The following is a 24341-nucleotide window of genomic DNA, read 5'->3' as shown; positions in this document are numbered from 1 at the left end:
CTGTGTGCCTGTGTGGTTCTGTGCCTGTGTGGTTCTGTGCCTGTGTGGCTGTGTAGTGGCTGTGTGATTGTGTGCCTGTGTGGTTCTGTGCCTGTGTGTCTGTGTAGTTGTGTGTCTGTGTGCCTGTGTGCCTGTGTGGTTCTGTGCCTGTGTGGTTCTGTGCCTGTGTGGCTGTGTAGTGGCTGTGTGCCTGTGTGGCTGTGTGCCTGTGTGGTTGTGTGCCTGTGTGGCTATGTGCCTGTGTGTGGTTGTGTGTCTGGGTGGTTGTGTGTCTGTGTGGTTGTGTGTCTGTTTCCCTGTGTGACTGTGCGCCTTTGGTGTTGTGTCTGTATATTTCGGGGTCTGTGTGTCTAGGTGTCTGGACAGGGTGCTGCACACACCTGCTCTGACCACTCAAATGCTGCGGTATCCAAACCCCGAGGCCCGGTCACCCCAGGCTCCACCCTCCCAGCCCTGGGAGGCCAGACCCGCAGGCCAGGGGAGGAGGCGGGGAGGACAGGAGGCGAGGCTGGTGCGTGCATTATTCAGAGGCTCCCGATTTCACATTATTCTCCCTGATACTTTTACAACCTGTCAGTAAATAAAAAGATTCTACAGTATTTATAGAAAGGAGCAGAATTGGCCGGGAGGATTTAGTGCTGCTATTATTAGGAGGCTCGGGTTGGTCTGGGTGGGGTGGGGCAGAGGCCGCCAGCCACAGGGAGCTCGGGGTTGGCTTGGTTTGCTGAGGGGTCCTGGGTGCCTGGCCCAGAGGCCGACGGGCAGGGGGCGCGGGCAGGCCCGGGAGGTGGCCGTCTCCCCGTGGACACGGAATATGGGTAGGAAGCGGCAGCAAGGCTGGTGGGCGGATGCAGGCCACCTCAGTGGCCCTGGTGACCGCGCGAGGGAGGAGAGGAAGGGCAGTGGGGGCCCAGAGGCTGCACCTGAGCCAGGAGCTGGACGCTGAGGGGCCTCCCGAGCGCCCACTGTGTGTGCCTGCTCTGTGGGTTACAGGGCGGCTGGGGCCACCCGCTGTTAGGAGGACCACCAGCCGTCACCGTCCCCACCCACCAGCCCCCGACACGCACGGCTTCCACACCACCATTGGCAGCCCAGGTGCCATCACTAGGGCACGTCAGGCTGCGGGTGGCCACCTGTGGCCGAGCACCACACAGCCACATCCCAGGGCACTCGTGCCACCGGTCAGCAGCCTGTGGCACCTGGCATCCTTGAAACCGGAGCCCAGAGATGTCTGGCCCCGACTGTCCTCCACCCGGGTCCCAGGCTGAGAGTGCTGACCCGGGCAGGCGTCGGCCCCGCCGGGCACCTGGGCTGAGTGGGATGGGGAGCCTTGCTGCCCTCGGAAGGGGAAGTGACTGCAGGCACCAAGTGTGGACAGAAGCTGTCTGCAGGGCTGTGACGTCTCCAAACTGAACCCACAGATGGTGAGGGCCCGGGAGAGGGGGCCCACAGCACGGTGTTGATGGAGGAGGCCTCGAAGGGAGGCTCGCGAGAGCCTGGGGAGGGGCGGTTTGCAGAGGCTGGCGGGAGCCGAGCCGGAGGTCATACAGGAGCTGGGGCCAGGCTGCGCCCTCGAACTCCAGACCCTGCAGGCCATGGTCAGGGCGTCACCTGGGCCACCATCACCTGCCGTCAGGAGGCAGAGGGACGTGTCCACGTGGTTGTCGGCAGGATCTAGTTCTCGAGGGCTGTTGGCCTGAGGGCCTGCGCCTGGCTGGACGGTGGCCAGGGACTCTGCTCACCAGACCAGCCGGGAGGTGGAGGCGGGCAGAGCCCCTCTGGTAACCAGGGGGACCCCGTTGTGTTTCCCGAATCTCTTCTCAGAGGCCGGCTGCCAGGTCCAGCCCACACAAGAGCAGGGGTGTCCGGGGCTCGAGGGCCAGGAGGCAGGGGTCACACTGCCCCCCATCTGATCTCTTGGTCAGTTATGAGTGTCCCCGTGACTTCAAGGGAGGGACTAAGTGGCACTTCTGCAGAAGTCCACCCTGTAATCGTCAGAGACTTGGGCCTTGGTCAGGAGGGACAGCAGTGACACACCGAGCAAGGTGGCCCCTCCCGGCTCTGCAGGAGGGGATTCAGGGCGCTGCGCAGGGGACTCATCCTCATTCTTGAGAGCAGCCTCCGCCTCGTCCCCAAGCCGACAGCCCCTCTGTCCCACAGGTGTGGCTCCCTGGACCGGAACAGGGCTGCTCCAGGGGCTCTGGGGAGCAGCAGGCCGCCCCCTGCTCTGTCCCCCAACTCCGGTCATCAGCAAGGTCCCTGCAGGGCAGCTCTCAATGCAGAGCCAGCGGGTGCCACTCAGAGCAGCCACCGAGGGACTCAGGCCTCCTCACAAGGACGTGCCTGGATGGGGGACAAGAGGCCCATCCCATCCCCCGAGGAGCACTCCGAAGTGCTCTGGACACCCAGGGGCCGAGGTTCCGACCTCATGCCCACACCAGGTCCAGGCTCTCACTGGGGGCAGAGGGTGACCATGTAGCAGGAGCCCCTGGCCCACACCCTGGTCCACGCAGCCCGGGTGCCACTCTGGGGAAGGCCTGTGGCCCTGGGGAGCCCAAGGACAGGAGGGCCACCTGGGGCGGGGTCTGAGGGAGTGAGACCTCTGCCCAGCGGCAGTCCCGGGCCCTCGCACACCTGCCCTCCCCTGGGACTCCACTTGCAAAGTGCCCGTTCACGGGTGAGTTTGTGAGAGGGCAGCGGCGACGGCCACGGGTGTGGACTTCCACACAGGGAGCCTTTGGGCCCTTAGGAGCAAGAAGTTCCCAAGATGTGTATGTTGACGTCACGGTCATTCCCAAGCACAGCAGCCACCTGCCCTTTGAGTTTGGAGCGCCATCTATAATTCTAAGGTCACTCGTCACTCGCACCTGTGGATGGCAGAGGCTGATGGCCCCCTGGCTCCCAGTGGTGTCCACACCCCCCTCCACCGTGTCAGTAAAGTTACCCTAGTCACACGTGACCTCCGCTGCCGGGAAGCCTGGCCGCTGTCCACTGGTGCCGGAGCGTCCCTGTCTCCCCTCGGCGTCACCCACGGCAGGCGTCTGCGGTCTGCATGGGGACCGGCCCCCTCCCCGGAACAGCTGTCTCTTCCTTCCCGTTTCGTGCCGCCCCGTGGGATGAGGAGGTCACCACCCGTTCTTGGTTTGCTGGGGCTTCAGAGAAGGGCGCGTGGCCGTGGACCGGACAGGCGCCGCAGCAGCGAGCCTGGGTTTTCCGTCTGGGTGTCTCGTCTTCTCGGAGGGCCTCGGAGGGGGCGGCGGGTCTTGGTGTGCGCCCAGGACCTGACTCAGAGGGCAAAGTGGGGGTGAAGGACCAGCCACCCTGTGCTGGACGCGTCCGGAGGTTGTACAAATTCACCAGCCGCGAGGGGAAGACGGCCAGGCAGTGTCCCCAGGTCCCGGCCTCGTTCCCCAGCCGAGATGGTGGCCACCTCCTCAGTCCCAGCTCCCCCCCAGCCAGGGCCTGAGCAGCGGCTGTTGACCCCGAGAGGGGCTTCTCTCTCTGGAGGGAGATTCGGCCGTTGATGGCCTGCGCAGGGCGGGTGGGAGGCGCAGCCCGGCGGCCTCCAGAGCATAACGGCTTGTCCCCTGTCCTGAAGGTGCTCGCTGCCAGCCTGGCAGTGACAGTTTTATTGGCAGGCGGCTGCTGGAAGGATTGTAGGCTATTTACAGTGTGGAGGCCACGGCTTTGCGGGAGACAGTTAGCATAAATCCACATGATGGATCCGTTATCACTTCATTGAACTCGTGGCGGGCCCACCGAAGGCCGCGCTCTAACCCACTGTTTCCTGGGCCTGCACAGCCCTGGGATACATTAAATACACTTTATTTATGGCCAGCCGTCGCCGCGCGGTGGGCAGGAGAATGCAGCTTTTGCAACTATCGTCTAATTTTATGATGAGCATTAGAGCCGGGCCTATAATTCGCACCTTTTTATTCATTAGACAGTGGTGCAGCCATAAGTCAGGGAGGCCCAGGGACTCGGATGCGGATCCAGAAGATAAAGTATTGACAAGCCAGATGTATTTTTACATTAGAGCGCCTTTACAATAGTTTATGTTGAGAGTGGAATATAAATTGCGTTATTAAATATGAACCGCTCGCTCTTGGAACCCGGGCAAGGGTGGGGGCGTGGGGCCGGGAGGGGCGGCCTAATTCCTCAAGGTTGAACGTGTGATTCCCTCTGCTCAGCGCCTCACGTGGGGGCGCTGGGTGGGCCACTGACCCTCAGCTGCACTTGGCCCAGCTCCTTCCTGGGCCAGGGTGCAGCCCTTGGGCCGGAGGCCCTAGCGCCTGCTCCCTGTGGGTGGAGGTGGCAGTGGGTGGGGCCTGCAGGCAGGGAGCAGCCTCCTCCGGACACCCCACAGCCTGCCTGCTGCGGGGATTGGTTCCGACGCCTGGCTTCATGCCACTCCATGGATAAGTGGCTGATGCCTCCCACCCCAGGCCACAGTCACCCCAGCTGGGCCACTGAGGCAGCCGTGGGGGCACTGGAGTTAGCACTGGAAGACTGTGTTCAGAGCACTGCTCAGCCACCTGCTCCCTTGGTGACCTTGACTTTGGGTTTGTGTTCTCACCTGTGGTGTGGTAGGGTGGACACACAGGCTCACAGGACAGCTGCAGGGATCCGGCCTTCACTACTGCCTCTGCATTATCTCCCAGAGGGTTTTTGACTGTTGCCTCTGTGGCCCAGGCTGCTCACATGCCCATTGGCATTGCTGGGTCCTGGGTCCAGTAGGAGTGAATGGGGTTCTTGGACCCAGATATTCCAAGCTTCCCGCCAGGCAAGGCAGGTCAGAAGTCTCACCCCAGCAGCCTGGCATCCCCCGGGAGGGCCGTGAAAACCCGACCCTGGGCTCTGCCCCCGCACTCTGAGTCAGCTGGTGGGGGTGGGCTAGCAAGTCCAGGTGCTCGCCCGGGACCGCCTGGAGTCCCTGGGCCATGGGCACATGCCCAGCAGTCCCGTGGCCGAGTGCAGAGGGGCCGAGGAGAGGCTGAGGGTCCGTGAGGAGTTGCAGGGCCCTCGGCAGCCGGCCCCCTCCAGCACGCTGCTCAGCCCCGTCCTGGGCCTGACGCCTGCCCGTCCCTCCCTGGAACTGCCCAGCTCCTGGCTGCCCGCAGGGACCACCAGGAAGACTGGTCCAGAACGAGAGCATGCACACCACCCCCTGCAGGCCTGGCCCAGCATCCCCTGGCCACCGTGTGGGTGGCAGGGGGCCAGGCTGGGCGCCTGTGGGCTGTGGGGCGCAGGATGGCGGCGTCCTGGGCCAGGCTGGCAGCTCTGGGAGGATGGGAGCCGGGAGCCGCCGGCTCTGCTGGCAGAACGGAGGTGGGACGTGGGGGAAGGAGACTTGGGACTCTCCAAGCTTCTGCCTGGAGCCACCGGAGTCCTGCCAGGAGGAGCAGCTTTGGGGCGGGCGAGGAGCTGCGAGACCCCCGCGCCGCGCAGCGGGAACGGTGTCTGGAGCGCCGTGGGCGGGCGTCCTGGGCTCACAGATGGTAGGAGACGCCCCCAGCAGCCCAGGGCCACCATGCACGCGGCTCCAACAGCGCTCTGTGTTCCCTCAGTGTGCGGCGGGTGCCCCCCCGGAACTGTCCTCCCTCGGTGAGGAGAGAGCCTCCCACAGAGAGGGGCCAGCTGTGTCTCTGCCGTGTGGGCTGTGCCCTGTCCTGTGGGGCACTCAGCAGGCAGACTGCTGTGTCCCCACGGCACCTGCCACCTCGCACCATGTCCCCGGACCTCTGGGCCTCAGTTTTCTCCTCTGTAAACCAGGGATGGTAGTGGCACGTGCCCTTGCAGTTGGGGAGTCAGGAGGGTTAAAGGCGTTGATTTGGGTCTGGAATACTTAGCTCAGCACCCAGTGTGCCTGAGCAGGGTGGGTGCCTTTGTGATAAGAAAAGCTGGGCCAGGTGTGATGGGCACAGCTGCCATCCGAGTGACTCGGGAGGTTGAGGCCAGCCTGGGCCACTTAGCAAGGTCCTGTCTCAAAATAAAATCTTGGTGGTTCAGCACCCCGGTCCGATCCCAGCCCCGAAATAGAGAGAGCGAGCAGAGGGCACCGCTGGGCAGCCGGGGGCGGGCAGGGCCTGGGCTCCCCTGAGCGAGGGCCCCTGCTGGTGACCTGGACACTGCAGGGTCTTGCTGGGCCCAGTTACAATGGTAGGAGGAGCAGACCTGGGGCATTCTGGTCACCCCAGCCTCCCCTCCCCCGTGTGGGGCCCTGGGAGGTGACCCCCAAACAAGCACAGAAACCATGGGGTACACCCCCTTCAGCCAAGAGCTGAGGCACAGCAAAGGCAGGGCCCAGCCCCAGATGCACAGCCAGGCCAGGTCTCAGCTTGTCACGTCCTCCCTGAGCAGACAGCTGAGGGCCACCGCCCGTGGGGACGGGGCAGCTGTTCTGGGCCGAGCCTCCTCCCGCTGCCCCAGGAGTGGTCTCTGCGGGCAGCGGGTGGGGGGCCTCTTCTCTGCTTCTGCCGCCTGGGGGTCCCTCTGGAACAGCCTCCCGGGGCCTCGACTCCAGGGCTCGTTCCTAGAAGACAAGGTGGTGACCGCTCAGGAGGGCCCTCTGGGCAGGGCTGTCCAGGGCTCAGCACTGTCCCTCCAGGCCCGCGAGGGGCCACAGTGCACCCGGGACCCCGTGCTGGACCCCTGCGTGTGCAGAGCCCCCTGCTCTGTGGCCCAGGCCCAGCCCATGGTGGGGAAAGGCACTGGCCTCCCCCCGACTCTGCCCGGTGGCCCCGGGGCGCCTGGGCCGTGGTGGCCGCCCTCGTGCCCGCCCCCGGCTGTACCACAGCAGCAGGAGCTTCTCCTGATGGGTTAAGTGACTGCTCCAGACACCGCGGCTGACATTATCGGCATGAATTAAAGATGAGCTCCGCTGGGTGGCTGCAGGAGGCTCCCGCACAGGCAGCCCGCCCGAGTCACAGTAAGGGCTCAGCTGAAGGAGCTGGGGGCACCCCCGAGGACCAAGTGAGGGGTGTCTTTTCCCCCAGGGGCCCCGTGACTCGAGAAGCCTGGGGTGGTGCCAGAGGGAATGCCGAGGAGCGGGAAGAGCCGCGGCTGGGGGTCCCCTGTGCGGGTGATCCTCCTGCGGCTTTTGGAGCCTGGCCCTGTTCTGGGGCCGCCTGGGTTGCTGGAGGTGACAGCGTGGCCCAGGAGAGGAGAAAGGAAGAGGTGTGCTGTGCGAAGGCCCTGCGGCCGGAGCAGCTTGGGTGCTTGGACTTGGGGCCTGGGAACGAGGAGAGGGGGATGAGTGGAGGAGGAGGAGTGGCCGGGGCCTTGGAGGCCTCTCGGGCCTCAGGCATCTTCGCCCAGTGGGTGGGAAGGAGTCTGCATTCCCTTGGTGGCTGGAGCCCTGGGCTCCGCGGGGGCAGGGAGGGCCCGCCTGGTCACCTGCCTCATCCTGCACCAGGTGGCACCTCCCTGAGCTAATGTCGAACTCGCCCAGGTTCTAAGTAATAGCTCTCAACCCTGCTGCTACCAGCCTTGGCCCCAGAGCTCTGCCCCAGGGGGCGCTCAGGTGGGGCTGGCCCCAGGTGCCCCTTGTCAATGTCATGGGGCCAGCAGAATCAGTTCCCCTGGAGCCAGACTTGGTCATCTGAGCTGCCCTGAACGGAGGACTTCTCTGCTCATCCTTTAGGATGGAAATGGCCAGAGGGAGCCTTCTCTGAGGAAGGGGACAGATTTCATGGACTCCCCTCTGAGTGGGGAAGCCAGGCCCCCCAGATCCCACAGGCCAGGCCGTGGGTCAGACCCCATCAGGGACACCCAGTGGCCTTGACTGTCCTGACCCAGTGGCCACTGCTGCCACTGCTGCCCTGGCCACGTGCGCTGCGGCCTCACCTTTGCTCCCCAGAGAGCCCAGAGTGCAGCTGGGACCCGAGTGTGCTAATGCACTGTCCCTGACATGAGGGTGGACAGGAGGCATGGGTCAGTGGGGTGGGCGGCCCGGCATGGTGGCCAGGAGCTGGCTGTCGCATGTGTGCCCCCTGTTGGAGCCCCGCCCACCCCGGGCTCTTGCCGTCCTCTCCTCCTGGAAGGCCGTCCCAAGCGACCAGCCTCCTGTCCAGTTCACGGCTCATAGGGCCAGGCCCTGGCCACACCTTGAGGGCTGACTCGAGGACTCTCCCCAGGGCCCGTGTGTCCTTCCTGAATTGCTCTCCGGGCTGAACCCTCCTGTGGCACTAGCGGGACAGGTGGCACCCCATCCAGACCCTGCAGCCGGGCGCTGTCCTGGGTCCTGCTGCTGAGCACGGGGCCTCCTGGTGGGGCCAGGGAGGAGCGGCCACTTCCCACCAGCCACAGCCCACAGCCGGGCCTGCCTCGCTCCGCTGGGTTGGGGCTCGGCCCTGTTCTCAGACCAGGTGGAGCGTGGACAGGCCTCTGCCCTTGCTGTGCCTGCGGCCAGACGTTTCTGCCCAGAGGTCAGGACCTGAGGACCTGGGAATGGCTGGTCACTGTGCACAGTGCTTTAAGCCCTGTCCCGGTCCCTGCCCTTAGTTACCAGCCCCGGGGACGAGGGCTCCCGCACAGGGCAGGCCTCCCAGAGGAGCTTGCCGAGGCCCAGGGCTGCAGGACGGCCACATGTCCGTGCATTCATGACCAGGACTCGTGGCACAGCTGAGCGGGACCCCGCGGGCACGGTCCACCGAGCTGGGCAGCACAGCCCCCCGGGCTCCCAGAGGCTGCCTCCTCCTTCCTCCCTCCCTCCAGCCCCAGGATCTTGCTCAAATACTTTAAAACAATCTAAAAGTAATTATCGCGAGCAGGCTGCCTGGGAACACCTGCTCCCGCCGTCCCCAGAACCGCTGATGTGCTGCGCCGAGCCCTGACAGGCGCCCGGCGCCTGCACCCCGAGTCGCCAGATGCTTGGCGGGTGCCCCCCTCGCCGCCCCCGCTGCGTGGCACGGGAGCCTGTGTTGCCAGCGCTGCCCGTACAGCTGTCACTTACAGCGATCAGTGGAGAAATCATCACCCCACGGAGTCATACATATGGAACATCATATTTGCAGAATATTTATTTTAACACGTGTCAGGGCCTCCTTGGGTTGCAGGCGGAGCGTCGCCTCAAGTGCCAGGCAGCTGGAGCGGGCAGGCCGCTCGGGCGTGAGGGCTGGGTGGCCGCTCCCGTGCGGCCCTCCCTCTGTGCTAGGGTGGGGGCTCGGCAGCCTCCTGGCCCTGGCTGCCCCTGGGTGGTGGCAGCTCGGCTCCCGGCCGGGGCAGCCCCAGGCAGAAAGAGGCAGGGCATGGAGCCAACAGGTGTCCGGGCTGAAAGGCAGAAGAGGGACTCAGGTGACACAGGAGACACCTGCAGGAGGCACCGGACCCCTGGGGCTGGAAGAGCAGGGGACCCCAGGGACCTGGGACCCAACCTCGGAGCAGGGGCGCTGATGGCTGGGGCTGTGGGGACGCTTGTGTAGGTCTCGGTGGTGAAGGGGCTGAGGTCCCCCCAGGGGACTTGGTGGAGGAGCTGCGCCTGTGCTCGCCATAGCAGAGGCCCAGCTGCAGGACGGGGGCAGCAGGAGATGCTGTCGCTGTATCCGGCCACTCCCCCCCTTGGAGAACCAGCCCGCCCCTCCCGGGCTGCTCTGCAAGCACTTTCTCTCCCCCCGGGGCTCTAAGGGGTCCTCTGAGTGCAGGCAGGAGCAGCTTCACCCCCGTGGCACAGAGGAGGCCGAGGCTGATTGGCAGACCCCTTGTCCTGAGGCCCATAGTCCACAGCAGGTCAGAGGAGGAGGAAGCTGAGCCTCCCCTCCAAAGGCCTCCTTGAGCTAAGGTCATCCCCTTGTTTGAGATGGGTGACACGGAGGCGTGCAGAAGTAAGGTTACCTGTCCTGCTCAGCTCATCTGTGGCAGGACCAGGATTCAAACTCCAGACAGTCCTGCTCCAGGGTCCACTGTCAACCACAACCCCCCAAGAAGGAGTGGAAGACGGATGGATGGATGGTGGATGGTGGGTGGATGGATGGATGGTGGATGGTGGGTGGATGGATGGATTATGGGTGGATGGATTATGGGTGGATGGATGGATGGATGGTGGATGGATGGATGGTGGATGGTGGGTGGATGGATGGATGGTGGATGGTGGGTGGATGGATGGATGGTGGATGGTGGGTGGATGGATGGATTATGGGTGGATGGATGGATGGTGGATGGATGGATGGGTAGATAGCTGGAAGGATGGATGATGGGTGAATGGGTGGATGGATGATGGATGGAAGGGTAGATGGATAGATGGATGATGGACAGATGGATGGATGGAGGCATGGATAGATGGTGTATGGATAATGGATGGATGGGTGGAAGATGGACAGATGGGTGGATGGTGGATGGATGATAGATGATGGATGGATGGGTGGATGATGGATGATAGATGATGGATGGATGGGTGGATGATGGATGGGTAGATGATGAAGAGATGGATGGGTGGGTGGATGGTGGATGGATGGATGATGGGTGGATGGATATGGGTGGATGGATGAATAGGTAGACACGGATGGATGGGTGGACAAATGGACGGATAGAAGAACAAGTGAACAACAGGTGCGTGTGCCCTAGGCCTGGGCCTTAGCATTCTCGGGGACTTTGCTGTGGCTTGGGCTCATTCTGGCGGCTCATGGACGTGATGTCATTTCTGAGGAGAGGTTCCTGAGGAAAGTCTGGGAGCCCAGGACAACGTGGGCCATGGCGTGTCCCCCAGACTTTGGCCTGAGTCCCACCTGCTGCCCTTGGTGCAGTGGCTTGGGAGCCTTGCCGTCCTTGCCTGGGGACAGGGCTGTGAGCTGTTCTGCCCGTCTCATCACCATGAGCCAGAACCGCACAGGGGGCCCATGGACTCAGCATCTGGTAGCCACACAGCCAGCCTGGGGTCCCTTGGACCCCCAGGCCCACCCCCCAAGCCCCTCACAGAGGGAACCACCCCCGACAGAGGACAGGGTTGTTCCCGCTCAGCGTGCTGCAGGGGTCAGGGCCCCAGTGCCCCTGGCTGCAGCCCTCGATCCTGGCACATGGATCTGCAGGCCGGGCGCTGGCTTGGCAGGTCCTGGAGGGCTGGGAGAGGGGCGGCAGCTGCCCTCAGACGCAGGGAATTTGGGCCTGGAGAGGGTGTTGGGGACCTGGGACACTGGGCTGGCTCAGAGTATCACTGTCCACGGGGAAGCAACAGCTGGACCCACGCCCCTGTGTGGGCCCAGGTTGCCTGGGGGTCACTTTTTTAAAATAAGAGGAGAAACTGATGAGCAGGACACTCAGGTCCAGCGGGTCCTGCTACCATATCATCACGTCATCAGTATGAAAGAAGCGTCAGCCAGGGACCCCACCTTCTTTGTCTAGCCAATGTGGACGCCACACTTGGGCTGCATCTCAGCTGAGACTAGCCACGTTCCCAGTGGCTGGAGCCTTGTGTGGTCAGCAGGGGGTGGATCCAGCTTTGGTGGGGGTACCGGTCTGGGGCACCTGGACGCCATGGGCTCTGAGCCCTAGGGTGCAGCCTTCGAGAGCAGGTGGGGGCCCTGGGAGCGTCCGTGGGGGACACTCACCTGGGGGTGCCCTGCTAGGAGCTGAGGGCCAGCCGCGGGAGCCACAGGATGTCGGGCACCGAATGGCATGGGCCGGAGCCAGACTACCACGGGGACTGCTTTGGCCTGGCCGTGGCTCCAGGTGGCATCCGTGGGGTGGGGATGATGCAGTCCCTGTGGTGGACCCCCAGGCCCACCCCCCAAGCCCCTCACAGAGGGAACCACCCCCGACAGAGGATAGGGTTGTTCCCGCTCAGCGTGCTGCAGGGGTCTGCTGCCCAGAAACCCCCTCCAGGAAGTGGGGTACACAGGGAATCGGACATTCAGTGTCCCCGTGGGGAGCGGGTAGCCATAGGTGGCAGGGCTGGCTGTGCTAGTGGGTGCAGAGGAAGGGCCTGAGTCGCTGGAGCCCAGAGCTTGACCACCGTGACGTTGCTACCCGCTGCCCGGCAGACAAGGGGTCTCAGGTGGGGCGGTTCTGGAGTGGGCGGGGAGCCAGGCCGCTGGCCTGGTCCTGCCGGTCCTGCCCTGAAGAGGCCCACCCAGGGCCCTGAAGGCGAGTCCCCCGTCAGCCCTATTGATCCCCTTGGGCCCAGTTCCAGCCAGCTGGCCTCCCGGAGTGGGGCCAGCACCGGGCACCTTGGAACCAGGGACAAGGGATTCTGCTCCCAGTGGACAGAGGCTCAGGGCCCAGGTAAGCTGCTGGTCCCTGGCAGCTGGAGTGAGTAGCCGTGTTCCTGAAGAAGCCCTCCCTTGGGGCAGGGGCTCAGTGGCAGAGCGCTGGCCTGGCACGGGTGGGGCCCTGGGTTGGATTCTCAGCACCGCATAAAAACAAATCCAGAGAGGTCCATCGGTGGCTAATAAAAATTAGATAACAGAAGCCCCCCCGGCCGGGGACACAGGACACACACTGTGCCCGCAGCTACAGGCCCTGCCCACCCCCCACCCAGGGAAGGACAGCGGGCTCGGCCGGCTCCTCCCCCGCAGGCAGCGCACGCGGGGCCACACTCAGAGATGCCAGGGGCTCCTGTGACCCGAGCCCCCTGAGGATGCCCCACAGTGCCCAACACCCAGGGTCCCATCCTGCAAGCATTAGGCTGCTCAGGTGCGCAGTGACATGCCCCCTGTGTGACCCGCCAGGCCTCACGCCCGGAGCACAGGGAGTTCCCTGAAGGACCCAGGAAGGGGCTGGACTGCTGCCCAGAAACCCCCTCCAGGAAGTGGGGTACACAGGGAATCGGACATTCAGTGTCCCCGTGGGGAGCGGGTAGCCATAGGTGGCAGGGCTGGCTGTGCTAGTGGGTGCAGAGGAAGGGCCTGAGTCGCTGGAGCCCAGAGCTTGACCACCGTGACGTTGCTACCCGCTGCCCGGCAGACAAGGGGTCTCAGGTGGGGCGGTTCTGGAGTGGGCGGGGAGCCAGGCCGCTGGCCTGGTCCTGCCGGTCCTGCCCTGAAGAGGCCCACCCAGGGCCCTGAAGGCGAGTCCCCCGTCAGCCCTATTGATCCCCTTGGGCCCAGTTCCAGCCAGCTGGCCTCCCGGAGTGGGGCCAGCACCGGGCACCTTGGAACCAGGGACAAGGGATTCTGCTCCCAGTGGACAGAGGCTCAGGGCCCAGGTAAGCTGCTGGTCCCTGGCAGCTGGAGTGAGTAGCCGTGTTCCTGAAGAAGCCCTCCCTTGGGGCAGGGGCTCAGTGGCAGAGCGCTGGCCTGGCACGGGTGGGGCCCTGGGTTGGATTCTCAGCACCGCATAAAAACAAATCCAGAGAGGTCCATCGGTGGCTAATAAAAATTAGATAACAGAAGCCCCCCCGGCCGGGGACACAGGACACACACTGTGCCCGCAGCTACAGGCCCTGCCCACCCCCCACCCAGGGAAGGACAGCGGGCTCGGCCGGCTCCTCCCCCGCAGGCAGCGCACGCGGGGCCACACTCAGAGATGCCAGGGGCTCCTGTGACCCGAGCCCCCTGAGGATGCCCCACAGTGCCCAACACCCAGGGTCCCATCCTGCAAGCATTAGGCTGCTCAGGTGCGCAGTGACATGCCCCCTGTGTGACCCGCCAGGCCTCACGCCCGGAGCACAGGGAGTTCCCTGAAGGACCCAGGAAGGGGCTGGACTGCTGCCCAGAAACCCCCTCCAGGAAGTGGGGTACACAGGGAATCGGACATTCAGTGTCCCCGTGGGGAGCGGGTAGCCATAGGTGGCAGGGCTGGCTGTGCTAGTGGGTGCAGAGGAAGGGCCTGAGTCGCTGGAGCCCAGAGCTTGACCACCGTGACGTTGCTACCCGCTGCCCGGCAGACAAGGGGTCTCAGGTGGGGCGGTTCTGGAGTGGGCGGGGAGCCAGGCCGCTGGCCTGGTCCTGCCGGTCCTGCCCTGAAGAGGCCCACCCAGGGCCCTGAAGGCGAGTCCCCCGTCAGCCCTATTGATCCCCTTGGGCCCAGTTCCAGCCAGCTGGCCTCCCGGAGTGGGGCCAGCACCGGGCACCTTGGAACCAGGGACAAGGGATTCTGCTCCCAGTGGACAGAGGCTCAGGGCCCAGGTAAGCTGCTGGTCCCTGGCAGCTGGAGTGAGTAGCCGTGTTCCTGAAGAAGCCCTCCCTTGGGGCAGGGGCTCAGTGGCAGAGCGCTGGCCTGGCACGGGTGGGGCCCTGGGTTGGATTCTCAGCACCGCATAAAAACAAATCCAGAGAGGTCCATCGGTGGCTAATAAAAATTAGATAACAGAAGCCCCCCCGGCCGGGGACACAGGACACACACTGTGCCCGCAGCTACAGGCCCTGCCCACCCCCCACCCAGGGAAGGACAGCGGGCTCGGCCGGCTCCTCCCCCGCAGGCAGCGCACGCGGGGCCACACTCAGAGATGCCAGGGGCTCCTGTGACCCGAGCCCCCTGAGGATGCCCCACAGTGCCCAACACCCAGGGTCCCATCCTGCAAGCATTAGGCTGCTCAGGTGCGCAGTGACATGCCCCCTGTGTGACCCGCCAGGCCTCACGCCCGGAGCACAGGGAGTTCCCTGAAGGACCCAGGAAGGGGCTGGACTGCTGCCCAGAAACCCCCTCCAGGAAGTGGGGTACACAGGGAATCGGACATTCAGTGTCCCCGTGGGGAGCGGGTAGCCATAGGTGGCAGGGCTGGCTGTGCTAATGGGCACCCCAGCCTGTAGCTTCCCGGCACGTACCTCCCCCTCCCCCTGCTCCAGCCACACAGCCTCCTCCTGCTGCCCCGGGGCCTTTGTACTTGCTGTTTCCCTCTGTGCCTGTCTGTGAGGCCCAGGGCCCTCCGTCACTGCGCAGCCCCCAGAAGCCCTCCTCGCCCGGGCTCCCCTGCGTTTCTCCAGAGCCCACGGAGCGTGCAGGTCCTCCTCGGGCCTCCTTGCTGGGTTGCCAGTCCCCAGGAGCCTGTTCCCCAGGGCTGCCCCCGGGGCCGGCACACTGGGCACACAGTGGGGGGTGGAGTGAGCAGCTGCTGGGGCCACCCCATGCTGTCTCTTCACGTCCCTGTCTGCAGGGACAGACGGCTTAGTCTGGTGCCCCTCTGCAGCACCTCCGCACTCCCCCGGCCAGGCGCTGCCCACACGCTCCACACCGGGACACTCAGCGCTGCCGGGGGGTCCCCAGGGCACAGTGGCCTGAGCCAGGCCACCAGCTCAGCAGGCCAGAGAGGGACACAGGTGGGAACTGCACCAGGAAGGCCTGGCCAGGGGCCGGGTGGTCTGGGCCACCGTGGACACTGCCTGCCTCTGGGGGTCCTGCCCCGCGGGCCAGCGCCCACAGCAGGCCATGCTCTTGTCTAGGGAGGCACGTGCCTGCGTGACCGCCACCCGAGTTGAGGTCTGGAAGGGTGGCCCTGTGCTCAGCGGGCGTCAGCGTCCCCTGGATGCTGGTGCCAATGCAGACGGCCAGGCCACCAGGGGCTGACACAGCGGCCGACACAGCGGCCCGGGGCCTGAGGCCCACGTCGCCAAAAAAGCGCCCCAGCTTGTGTTGGCTGCCCCTCCCTGAGAGCCACTGGCTGTGGGCACCCCCGGCCCCAGAGGGCACGAGCGGGGTGCACAGAAGCTCCCCCGAGCGGTTCGTGGGAGCTCAGGTTGGAATCCGCTGCCTCAGGGACAGATTTCCTCCTCTTCTTTGCAATTCTGGGGGCTGAACCCAGGCCCTCCACCCCTGCGCCATGTTCCCAGGTCTTCAGTTCCCTACTTTTTTTTAATTTTGAGGCAGGATCTCACAAAGGCTGGCCTCAAACTTGCACTGCTCCCGCGTCGACCTCCCGAGTGGCTGGGGTCACACTGTGGCCGCCACCCCCAGCCCTGTCCCCTGTCTTCACAGCCTCCTGAGCTCAGAGCCTCCAGGGGCACTTTGTGGCCTGCCTGGGTGACTGTGGAGGAGACACCGGGGAGCCAGCCCTGAGCCAGGCGTCCTGGGGCGGGCAGGGGTCTTGCAGAACCCAGCGCCTGGGCCCTGCGCATCCAGGCCACAGCTGCCTGGTGACGCACGCAGCAGAACCAGAGTCCAGGTTTGCGGAGTCGGGCTTTCAAATGTTGGCACCTAACACAGAGCACAATCCTGAGCTCGCGCTGGGCAAGAAACGCACAGGCCAGGCCGTGTCCACAGGCCGCACTCGCCCGCTGGCCTGACTCCAGTGCCTGCTGGCCTCCAGGTACATCCGTTGGGGCTCCAGCTGGACCCCGGCCTCCTCTGGGGCAGTGTGGACTCCTCGGGGGGCATCTGCCCTGGCCGCCTCTGGCCCTTCCCCTGATCAGGTATCACCTTCCCACTCTCAGCAGCCTCCTCCCTACAAGCAAGGGACCTGGCAGCCACCTGGGTGGGAGTGGGCAGCCCGCGCCGGGCACCAGGGCCCACGCCCACACACCCCCTGACAGCTCTCCCGCCTCCAGCCCATTGTTCCTGACCTCTGCTTCGTAAGTGATTAATTGCAATTAGTGAGCGGTTTGAAAGTCCTGGAAGAGCACTCAGCAGAAAACTCTTCAAGATTAATGAGTGACGGGCTGTGGGGAGGGGCAGGCGGGCGCTGCACAGCGGGATGGGCCTCGCCCTGGGCCGCGCGGGACCCTGTGCCACGCCCTCCAACTCACTCCCAGCCCTCCTCCCCCATTAGCCACCTGGTGGGTCCCTCCACCTGGTGAGTCACCACGGGTGGCCATTCGTGACGTCCAGAGCGCAGGACAGGTTGCCCAGCTCCCAGGACACCCTGCCCGATGGGCACGCCCAAGTGGAGGAGGCAGAGGGCCTGGACCCAGCCTGCCCTCCTGCCAGGGATTTAAGGAACCCAGGACACGCGTGTCACCACAGTCACGTCCTTGCTGAGCTGGAAGCTCCTGGGGCCTTGGCCACCAGCCACTCTGGGCCAGGCCGGTAAGTGGGGCCTCCTTATCCTCCTGCGAGGCCCCCAGCTGCAGGCCCGGAGTGCATCCGCTGCCCCGCCGGGTCCAGCCGGCGTTCCCTCGTGGGGGCAGGCATCGTGGGGACAGGCTCCGCGGGCACCTTCTAAGGCCCCTCACAACCTGCCGCTCTCCCTGTGTGGCGCCGCCCGTTTCTTCCCTTCTAATGACAAGGCGTCGACGGAGTGGGTGCCTGTCGGGTGTCTGAGGTCCTTCTCTGCGAGCATCCACTTGCCCTGAAATGTCCCCGCTGCACAGATGAGGCCAGCGCACCCGTCCCGCGCCTGTGCCAAAGGAGCCAGGGCTGGGGCCCAGCTCTGTCCTGGGGGCTTCGCAGCCTGGCTGCGCCCCGGCCGTCCACTGAGGCAGCCAGTGGGGACTGTGTCTGGGCCCCTGCAGGCCTGGAGCTGCCACACTGTGGACAGAAGCTCCCCTCTGCAACTCCGGCCTCTTCAGGTCTGCTCGGGAGCCTGGATGGGCCTGCAGATCCCCGGCCTCCCGGGTCCCTGGAGGTTCCGTCGCCCACCCGGCGGGTGCCGTCCCTGGCCCTGGCTCCGGGTGAGCAAGTAGCACGGCCTGCTGCTCCACCCTCGCCCTGGCCATTCCCCTCCTGCGTTGATTTTCTGAGGTTTTTTAAATTTAATTTTCACAAAACCATGAAGAGAGCTGCACTTGTGTCCACTTTACAAGGAACCAGGTGCAGAGAGGGGAGATCTCCGGGTCCGGGCTCGGCAGTGAAGGCGGGCTGTGGCTCACGACCCGTCCTCTGTGCCCGTCCTGCTCTTTCCCGAATGCCTGCCTGGTCCGTGCCAGCCACAGCAGAGAGGGAGGTGGACAGCCACCAAGTGACATCACTGCCACCCAGGGCCACTGTGGCCACTCACAACAGATGCCTGGCACTGAGGCGGTCTGCGTGACCGTCTGCAGGCGTGTGGGTGGCTGGCGGGATGTGGCGTGAACCTGGACAAGGGAGCCCCGCGCCTGTGCACGCTGCAGTCCCAGTGACCTGGAGGCTCTGCCGGGGGTTGTCTGTTCGAGGCCAGCTCAGCAACTTAGCAGGACCCTGCCTCAAATAAAATTTACAAAAGGGGACCCAGCTCAGGACACTGCAGGGCTCAACACCCAATGCTGCAAGGAAAGGGACAAAAATCCTTTTTTTTTTTTGGATGGATGGAGAGTTGTTACGTGTATGCAGTGATGCCAAATAGACGGGTGACGGTGCAATTGTACAGTGCTGGGGACCCACCCAGAGCCTCGCACTGGACCGGCATGTGCTCTATCCCGACTGCAGTCCTAGCTTCGCGGATGGAGAGACGTGGGCTGGGGGGTGGAAGGCAGGGGACTGGGCAGGTGGAGCTGGGTGGACAGATAGAGGGACGTGGCTCGGGTGGGTGCCTGTCTGCTAGATGGCTGTCAGGCACGGGCTCTGGCCCTCTGAGGACAAGAGCCACCCTTCCTATGGCCCTGGTGGGAAAGGGAGGGGCCTGGTGGGCATTCCGGAGCATGAGTGTAAAGGACTGTGTCCGTCCCCCACCACAGGGTACTGTGTGACCTGGAAGGCCCTGGTACTGTCTGGGAATTATTGCTGGAACCCATGTGGCTCCCAGAGGACCCTCACCGCCCCCTCCTGCTCTGTGAGCACCATTTGGGGTGTGACCCAGGAGTCCTAGGCCGTGGCCAACACTAACCACTAACGGGCCTCCAGCCGCGGCTCGGGGCACGTGTGCCGCTTCCGCAACCTCCCAGCCCCCGGAGGGAAGGCGGGCAGCGTGCACCAGGAGGAAGCCAAGCCCAGAGGCCTTTGGGGTGGCCTGGGTGGGGCACCCTGTCCTGTTCCTGGCCCCACAGCCCTCGGTGGTGAGCGGCCCCTGGAGTCACTCAGGGCCACACCCAAAGGCCCCTGCTTGGTGTGAGGCTCTGGGGCTGCTGTCCTGGGGCGGCCAAATTTTGAATAAGGGGCCGTCCTTCCTTCCTTCCACTCATCCATCTGTCCTTCCATCCATCCATCCTTCCGTCCTTCCTTCCTTCCTATCCTGGGGACTGAACCCAGGAACACTCTGCCACTGAGCTACGCCCCAGCCCTTTTCTGTTTAGACACAGGGTCTTGCTGAACTGCCCAGGTTCTGTGAACTTGCCAGCCTCCTTCCTCAGCCTCCGAGTCGCTGGGATGCAGGTGTGAGCCTCTGAGCCTGGCCTTATTTTTTTTCAGGAGAGGGTCTCAGTTGCCCAGACTGGTTCCAAACTCTCCAGCCTCAGGCTTCTCAGTCGCTGGGGTTACTGATGCGCCGCTGGACCCAGCAGGGGGCCCCTTGTTTTCATTTTGTGGCCGCCGGCCCCACACCCCAGTTCCCCATCCGGGTCAGGCAGGGAGCGCAGCAGGCCAGGAGGCTGGCTCAGGGCCAGGGAGGCGCACTCCACAGAGCAGCCACCAGGTGGTGCTGCCCAGGCCCGGCCCTGCCCCAGATGGTCTGCCAGAGCTCACACCAGGTGCTCAGCCCCAGACGTCCAGGTGGGCCCTGCTGGGGACTCTGGGTAGGGTCAGCGCCACCCGCCTGCTGCTGCCCTCTGGCTCCTCCCCCTGGGGACTGGCCGGTAGTCTGGGAGAGAACTGGGTAGGGCTGCCGGATAGGCAGTGTCCTGGAGCCCTCTCCAGACGGGCCCCTCCCTCTGAGTGTCCCTGCCTTGGCCTGCGGCCCCATCTGTGCAGCCAGGGTGACCAGGCCATGCGCACAGTGGCTCTTCTCACTGTGCAGTGGGTCTGTGGCCCCAGGAAGTGAGGTCTCTGTGAGCGAGGGTCAGCTACGGGAGGGGCTCCTTTTCAAGTTGCGAAAGGTCCCTTCCTCCCTGGGGCCAGGATCAGAGGGTTGAGGCCAGGACTTGGGCCTCCAAGTGGGTGGTGTGACCTCCTGGTGAGTCCCAGGAGCCAGCCCTAGCCCCAGGCCTGGCCAGCTGAGCACAACCCAAGCCCGGGAGGCCACAGCGGCCTCCCACCCCCCCGTCGGGACGGCTGTCTGCTGCGCGGATTCCGAGGGACCCACGCGGTGGCGGCTGGGGGGGGGGGCGGCTGCGGAGAGGCCGGCGGGGCCGGCGGGGAGGCTGCCTCCAGCTGCTCCCTGGGAGACATCTGCTGCGAGGGCGCCCGGAGCGCGGCAGCCCCGCCCCGGCCCGCCCCCGCGACTTTTGGCCTCGGAGCAGATGGCCGGGCCGGGCCAGCCGCGGGTCTCCAGTGTTACCACACCCATGAAATGTCCCGTCGGGGAGGCGAGGAAGCTGCGGGGCCTCCCGGCGACCCTTCCGCCCCATGCCATCTGACTGTCCTGTGGCACCCCCTCTGCTGCGCCCCGAGGGCGCTCGTGGGGTCACAGAGGCCCCCTGCGCGCCCACAGTCCCCGCCCACAGAGGAAGTGGGGGAGGGGCGCGGGGAGGTCTTTTACAAGGGAGTGGAGGACGGCCTCCTGGAAGGCGCTTTTCCCTTCCCGTTGTTATTTCTAGAAAGCCCAGTGTTGCCAAGTCCCGGGCCGCCTGCTGGACGGGAGGGAGGCAGCCCGTATGGTGCCTGGGAGGAGAAATAAGGAAATAATGACATCCAGGAGGGCACCCACGCGGCAGGGGAGGGCCGCGTTTGCACCGAGCCCAGGAAGGGAGCCACTGGCCCTGGCCTGGCCCCGTCAAGGGCATCCCCTGCCTTCCTAGCTGTGGGGCTGGACACCAGCCTAGAGCTGGGGCTGGGCTTGCCTGCACTCCAGACCCCTCTGCAAATCCCCACCTCTCTGAGCCAGTGTCCTCGGGTGGCACCTCCTGCGGGGAGCGGGGATTCAGTCCTGCGAGGAGCAGTCGGGAGCTCCGTGCATGCCCATGGCACCACCTCAGGCCCTCCTGGGGGACCTGCCAGCTGCCCACGGGGACCAGCCTGCCTTCCTCTGCCGCCCCCCATCGAGCGCCCCCCAGCAGACACTGAGATCTGGGATGAGTGGATGATGAGCCGGAGCCTGGTCCTGCAGGGCCACAGGTCCCCTCTCAGATCCCGGGGCTCTCCCCCAGGGGTGCGAGGAGGCTGCCCTCCAGCTGGGAGAAGAGGGGCAGGGGTGCCTTCGCCTCCTGCGGGGACCCCTGCACAGGTCCTTACTGGTGTGGCCATGGGGGGGGGTGGCCGTCCTGCTCTGCAGCCTCAGAATTCTCAGGGAGGCCTGGGGGCGGAGCCCTAGGGCTTCTTACTGTGAGGCTGGGGACATGGGCCAGAGCTTGGAGTCCCAGGTCTAAGCCTTTGCAGCTAGGAAGGGAGAATTCAAACCAGGTGGTTGGTTCAGGGCCTGCGTGTCCAGCCTTGGCCTTGGGGGCCTCTTTCTGTCGACGGCTCAGCTGGCTTGAGGGCTCTCACGGCACCGCACAGAGGATCTGAGGGTCTGAGGTCACAGCACCCAGCTCTGCCCTTCCTATACTGACCGTGCCCACCTTATGCATGCCCTTCTCATACTGACCACTGTGTCCAGAGAGCAGGACCCCAGTGGGGTGAGGGCTGCCCAGCACGGCCTCCTGCCTGCTCCATAGGACACAGCCAGGGTGGCCTCACCCCTAACCTGGGCCCCCAGATCAGAGGCAGGCCCCCTTCAGGTGGGGACAGCGAGATTGCCCAAGGCCCGCCAGAGCCTCTGAACTGCCCTCTGGCCCCGAGGCCCAGAGCCAGGGCTGTCAGGGGTCACTCGGCAGCCACTCTGTCTGCAGGACCTGGGGGACCTGCCCTGCCCGCCCTGCTCCCTCCCCTGGCCCTGACCCAGAGGGTGATTTATGTGGTTGAGGTAAAAGGCCACTTGAGGTGGGGCCCAGGGACAGGGGTCAGGACAGCCACGAGGCGCCAGGGAGAGAGTGGCGGCCTGCCCAGGACGCGGGCGGCTGGGGAGGGCTGGGCCGGGCAGGTCAGGGGCTGCAGCCGTGAGGGCAGCTGCCTGGGCCCAGCCCCCTCTGGGGAGCGGAGGCCGTGATTCTGCCATCTGGTCCCCGCCTGGGAGGCCCCTCACTGGCTCAAATGGCCGGCGGAAGGGGAGACAGATGGCGGTGGGCTTGGAGAGGTGGAGGGGACTTTGTTCAGAGCACTTGCAGGCGGGGAACACGCGGTCTCAATCACACACACTCACATGCATGCCAGGCGCCACCCGCAGGCGCGTTGCAGCTCTTCCCGTGCCAGTGGGGGGGCTTCTGCTGGGCTCCGCTCGCGACTGGCTGGTGCTGACTCCCCGACACACTTGTGCACCCACAGGGGCACGTGGAGCTCTGCGCCGAGACACAGAGGCAGGTCTGCAGGCCACGTGCGTGTGCGCAGATGTGCCAGACGCACACATGCAGAGACCACAGACACCCGCGGGCACGTGCCTGCACACGCGCACAGAGGCTCAGACACGCGTGTGCAGATGTGCACATTGACACAGGCATGCTCAGGACACGTGGTCACCCGTTGCCCGTCGGTGCTCTGCACAGCTTCACCCCCTCTGAGGAGGACTCGCCCCTTGGGCCCCAGAGCTGTCCCTGGCACGGCTCCCACCACCACCACACGAGAGCCTTTCCCACAGGAGCCCCCGTCCTGCCCACAGCTGACCAGCCTCCTTCCCTGCGCCTGATCTTGCCACCTCCCGGGGTTCCCTGCGTGTCACCGATTCACGTCTGGTGCCGCCCTGCTCTTCCAGAACATCCCCTGCGCGTGGACTGCCAGGCCTCATGCCCTCGTGTGCCCCGGTACCTGCAGGGTGGGTGCTTGCCAAGCGAGTGATGGGCCACCAGGAACAAGTGTGGCCCCAGGACCAGGTTAGAGGTGACCCTCCGCCTTGCTAGGGCTGGGGAGCACCTCGGGTGTTCACAGAGACAGCTGCAGGCGCAGTTTGTTCAAGCTTCTCCCAGCCTGCACCCAACTCCTCGCACAGTGTGTCCTGAGCGCCTGCTCCTGGGAAAAGCGCTCCCTTGGCTTCCGGAAGTTTCATGTGCTTCTGGGAGGTGTCCGCTGGGCCAGAGACGGGCAACCAGCCCAAAACGTGTCCAAACATCTGAGCGAGGGCCCAGCTGCTGGGCTTTTGGACTCCGGGAGGACATGGGTCAACATCACTGAGGGCCTTCCTGGGTTCCTGGCTGGGGCCAGAGGTCACGTCTGTGACTGGCTGGGCACTGCGTGGGTCTCCTTCTCTGTGGCTCTGGGAGGGCTGTACCAGGGATAGAACCCAGGGTGCTTAACCTGAGCCACGACCCAGCCCTGTTCATCTTTTATTTAGAGACAGGGTCTCCCTGAGTTTTAGGGCCTCACTGGTTGCTGAGGCTGGCTTTGAACTCCCAGCCTCCTGCCTCAGCCTCCTGAGCCGCTGGGATTACTGGCTGCACCACTTTGCCCGTCTTGTCTTTTAAGTCACGTGGGGTCTGGTGCTGTGGCCACTCGAGGAACGGTCTCAGCCCAGTAAGGCCCTGGCACATGGACAGGGAGGTGGGAGGTGCCCGGTGTCTGATGGCAGCCCCGTGGGTACAGGAGGCTGGTGAAGGAGCCCTTTGTCTTCTGTTGGGACTGGCCCCGAGGCCCCCACAAGTGGTCAGGGGGAGGCCCAGGGTGCACGCGCCCAGCCACGCGGGTCTGTGCTGCCCACGGCCTCGGCTTTTGCTGGGGTGGGGCAGAGACGCAGCCCCCCGCTGGTTCCAGGCCCAAGCTCAGTCATCAGGTCCCCAGAAGAGCCCCTGGGCCCAGCAGCTCTGCCCCCTCCTGTGCCCCCCTTAAAGGTCAGCTCCCGTGTGGGGCCAGTGGCAGCCAGGCAGGTGGGGACCCGTCCCAGCCTGTGGTGTCCTGGAACCAGGAAGGGGCTGCGTGGAGGTGCAGTGGTGCCTGTGGAGTGGGGGGCCTGGGCAGTCTGCAGTGGCCGATGGCCGGGAAGCAGGAGGCGGGGACAGCTTGCAGGTAAACTGAGGCTGGGCTGGGCCAGCGCCTGGTGCCTGGCCGGGGCTGGGACGGCTCTTAGATGCCATGCTGTCCACGAGCCTCGCGGCTCCAGGGGGCTGCGCAGGCAAGGCCACTGGTCAGGTGCCCAAGGACTCTGCCACTGGCTCCCAGTGGCCTTAGCATCCTGGGCTGCCACGGCACGTCACTCCAGCCCCATTCCTTAGGAGGACAGAGGTGTGCTCCCCCACAGTTCCGCAGGCCAGAAGTCCAGGCCAAGGTGTGGGCAGGCGGCCCCCAGGGCTCGGGGGTCAAGTGGCCTTGCCGTGGGAGGTGCTGTGACTGCAGGTGGTCCCCCAGTGGCCCTGCTCGCAGACGCAGCGCAGTCCGTCCTCCACTCCCACAGGCTCAGTCCTGGGTCAGGGTCACCTCCTCTCAAGATCCTTGACTGATTTAATCCAAAAGACCCCGTGTCCACGTCGGGTCTGATGCTGAGGTGCCGGGTGCACCAGGCCCCCCCCCCC

The 24341-nt window shown here is 65.0% G+C and overlaps 2 protein-coding genes across 5 annotated transcripts in view; one reads left to right on the top strand and one right to left on the bottom strand.

Annotated features, from left to right (window-relative positions):
• Positions 1-24341, top strand: part of Gse1 (Gse1 coiled-coil protein) — a 317059-nt gene that overhangs the window by 129919 nt on the left and 162799 nt on the right. The gene's annotated exons all lie outside the window — the stretch shown is intronic.
• Positions 3917-22857, bottom strand: LOC125613057 (translation initiation factor IF-2-like). 2 transcript variants are annotated; one of them, XR_007343554.1, is made up of 2 exons: positions 22648-22857; positions 3917-6532 (listed from the first exon to the last, which is right to left on the bottom strand). XR_007343554.1 is itself a non-coding variant. In XM_048792347.1 (2 exons), the coding sequence occupies exon 2, from the start codon at positions 17517-17519 to the stop codon at positions 16509-16511; it is 1011 nt and encodes a 336-aa protein (XP_048648304.1). In that variant the 5' UTR covers positions 17520-22184; positions 22648-22857; the 3' UTR covers positions 13748-16508. The 2 variants fall into 2 exon arrangements, 1 of the variants encoding a protein (XP_048648304.1); XM_048792347.1 differs by lacking the exon at positions 3917-6532 and adding an exon at positions 13748-22184.

Source organism: Marmota marmota, unplaced genomic scaffold (assembly GCF_001458135.2).
Source record: "Marmota marmota marmota unplaced genomic scaffold, marMar, whole genome shotgun sequence".
Lineage (NCBI taxonomy): Eukaryota > Metazoa > Chordata > Mammalia > Rodentia > Sciuridae > Marmota > Marmota marmota.
Note: the sequence above shows the minus strand (reverse complement) of the source record. Positions and strands in the feature narration are given on the sequence as shown.

Coding starts and splice junctions, on each gene's coding strand:
- LOC125613057 (XM_048792347.1), bottom strand. CDS start 17,519: ATGGCCAGGGCGAGGGTGGAGCAGCAGGCCGTGCTACTTGCTCACCCG.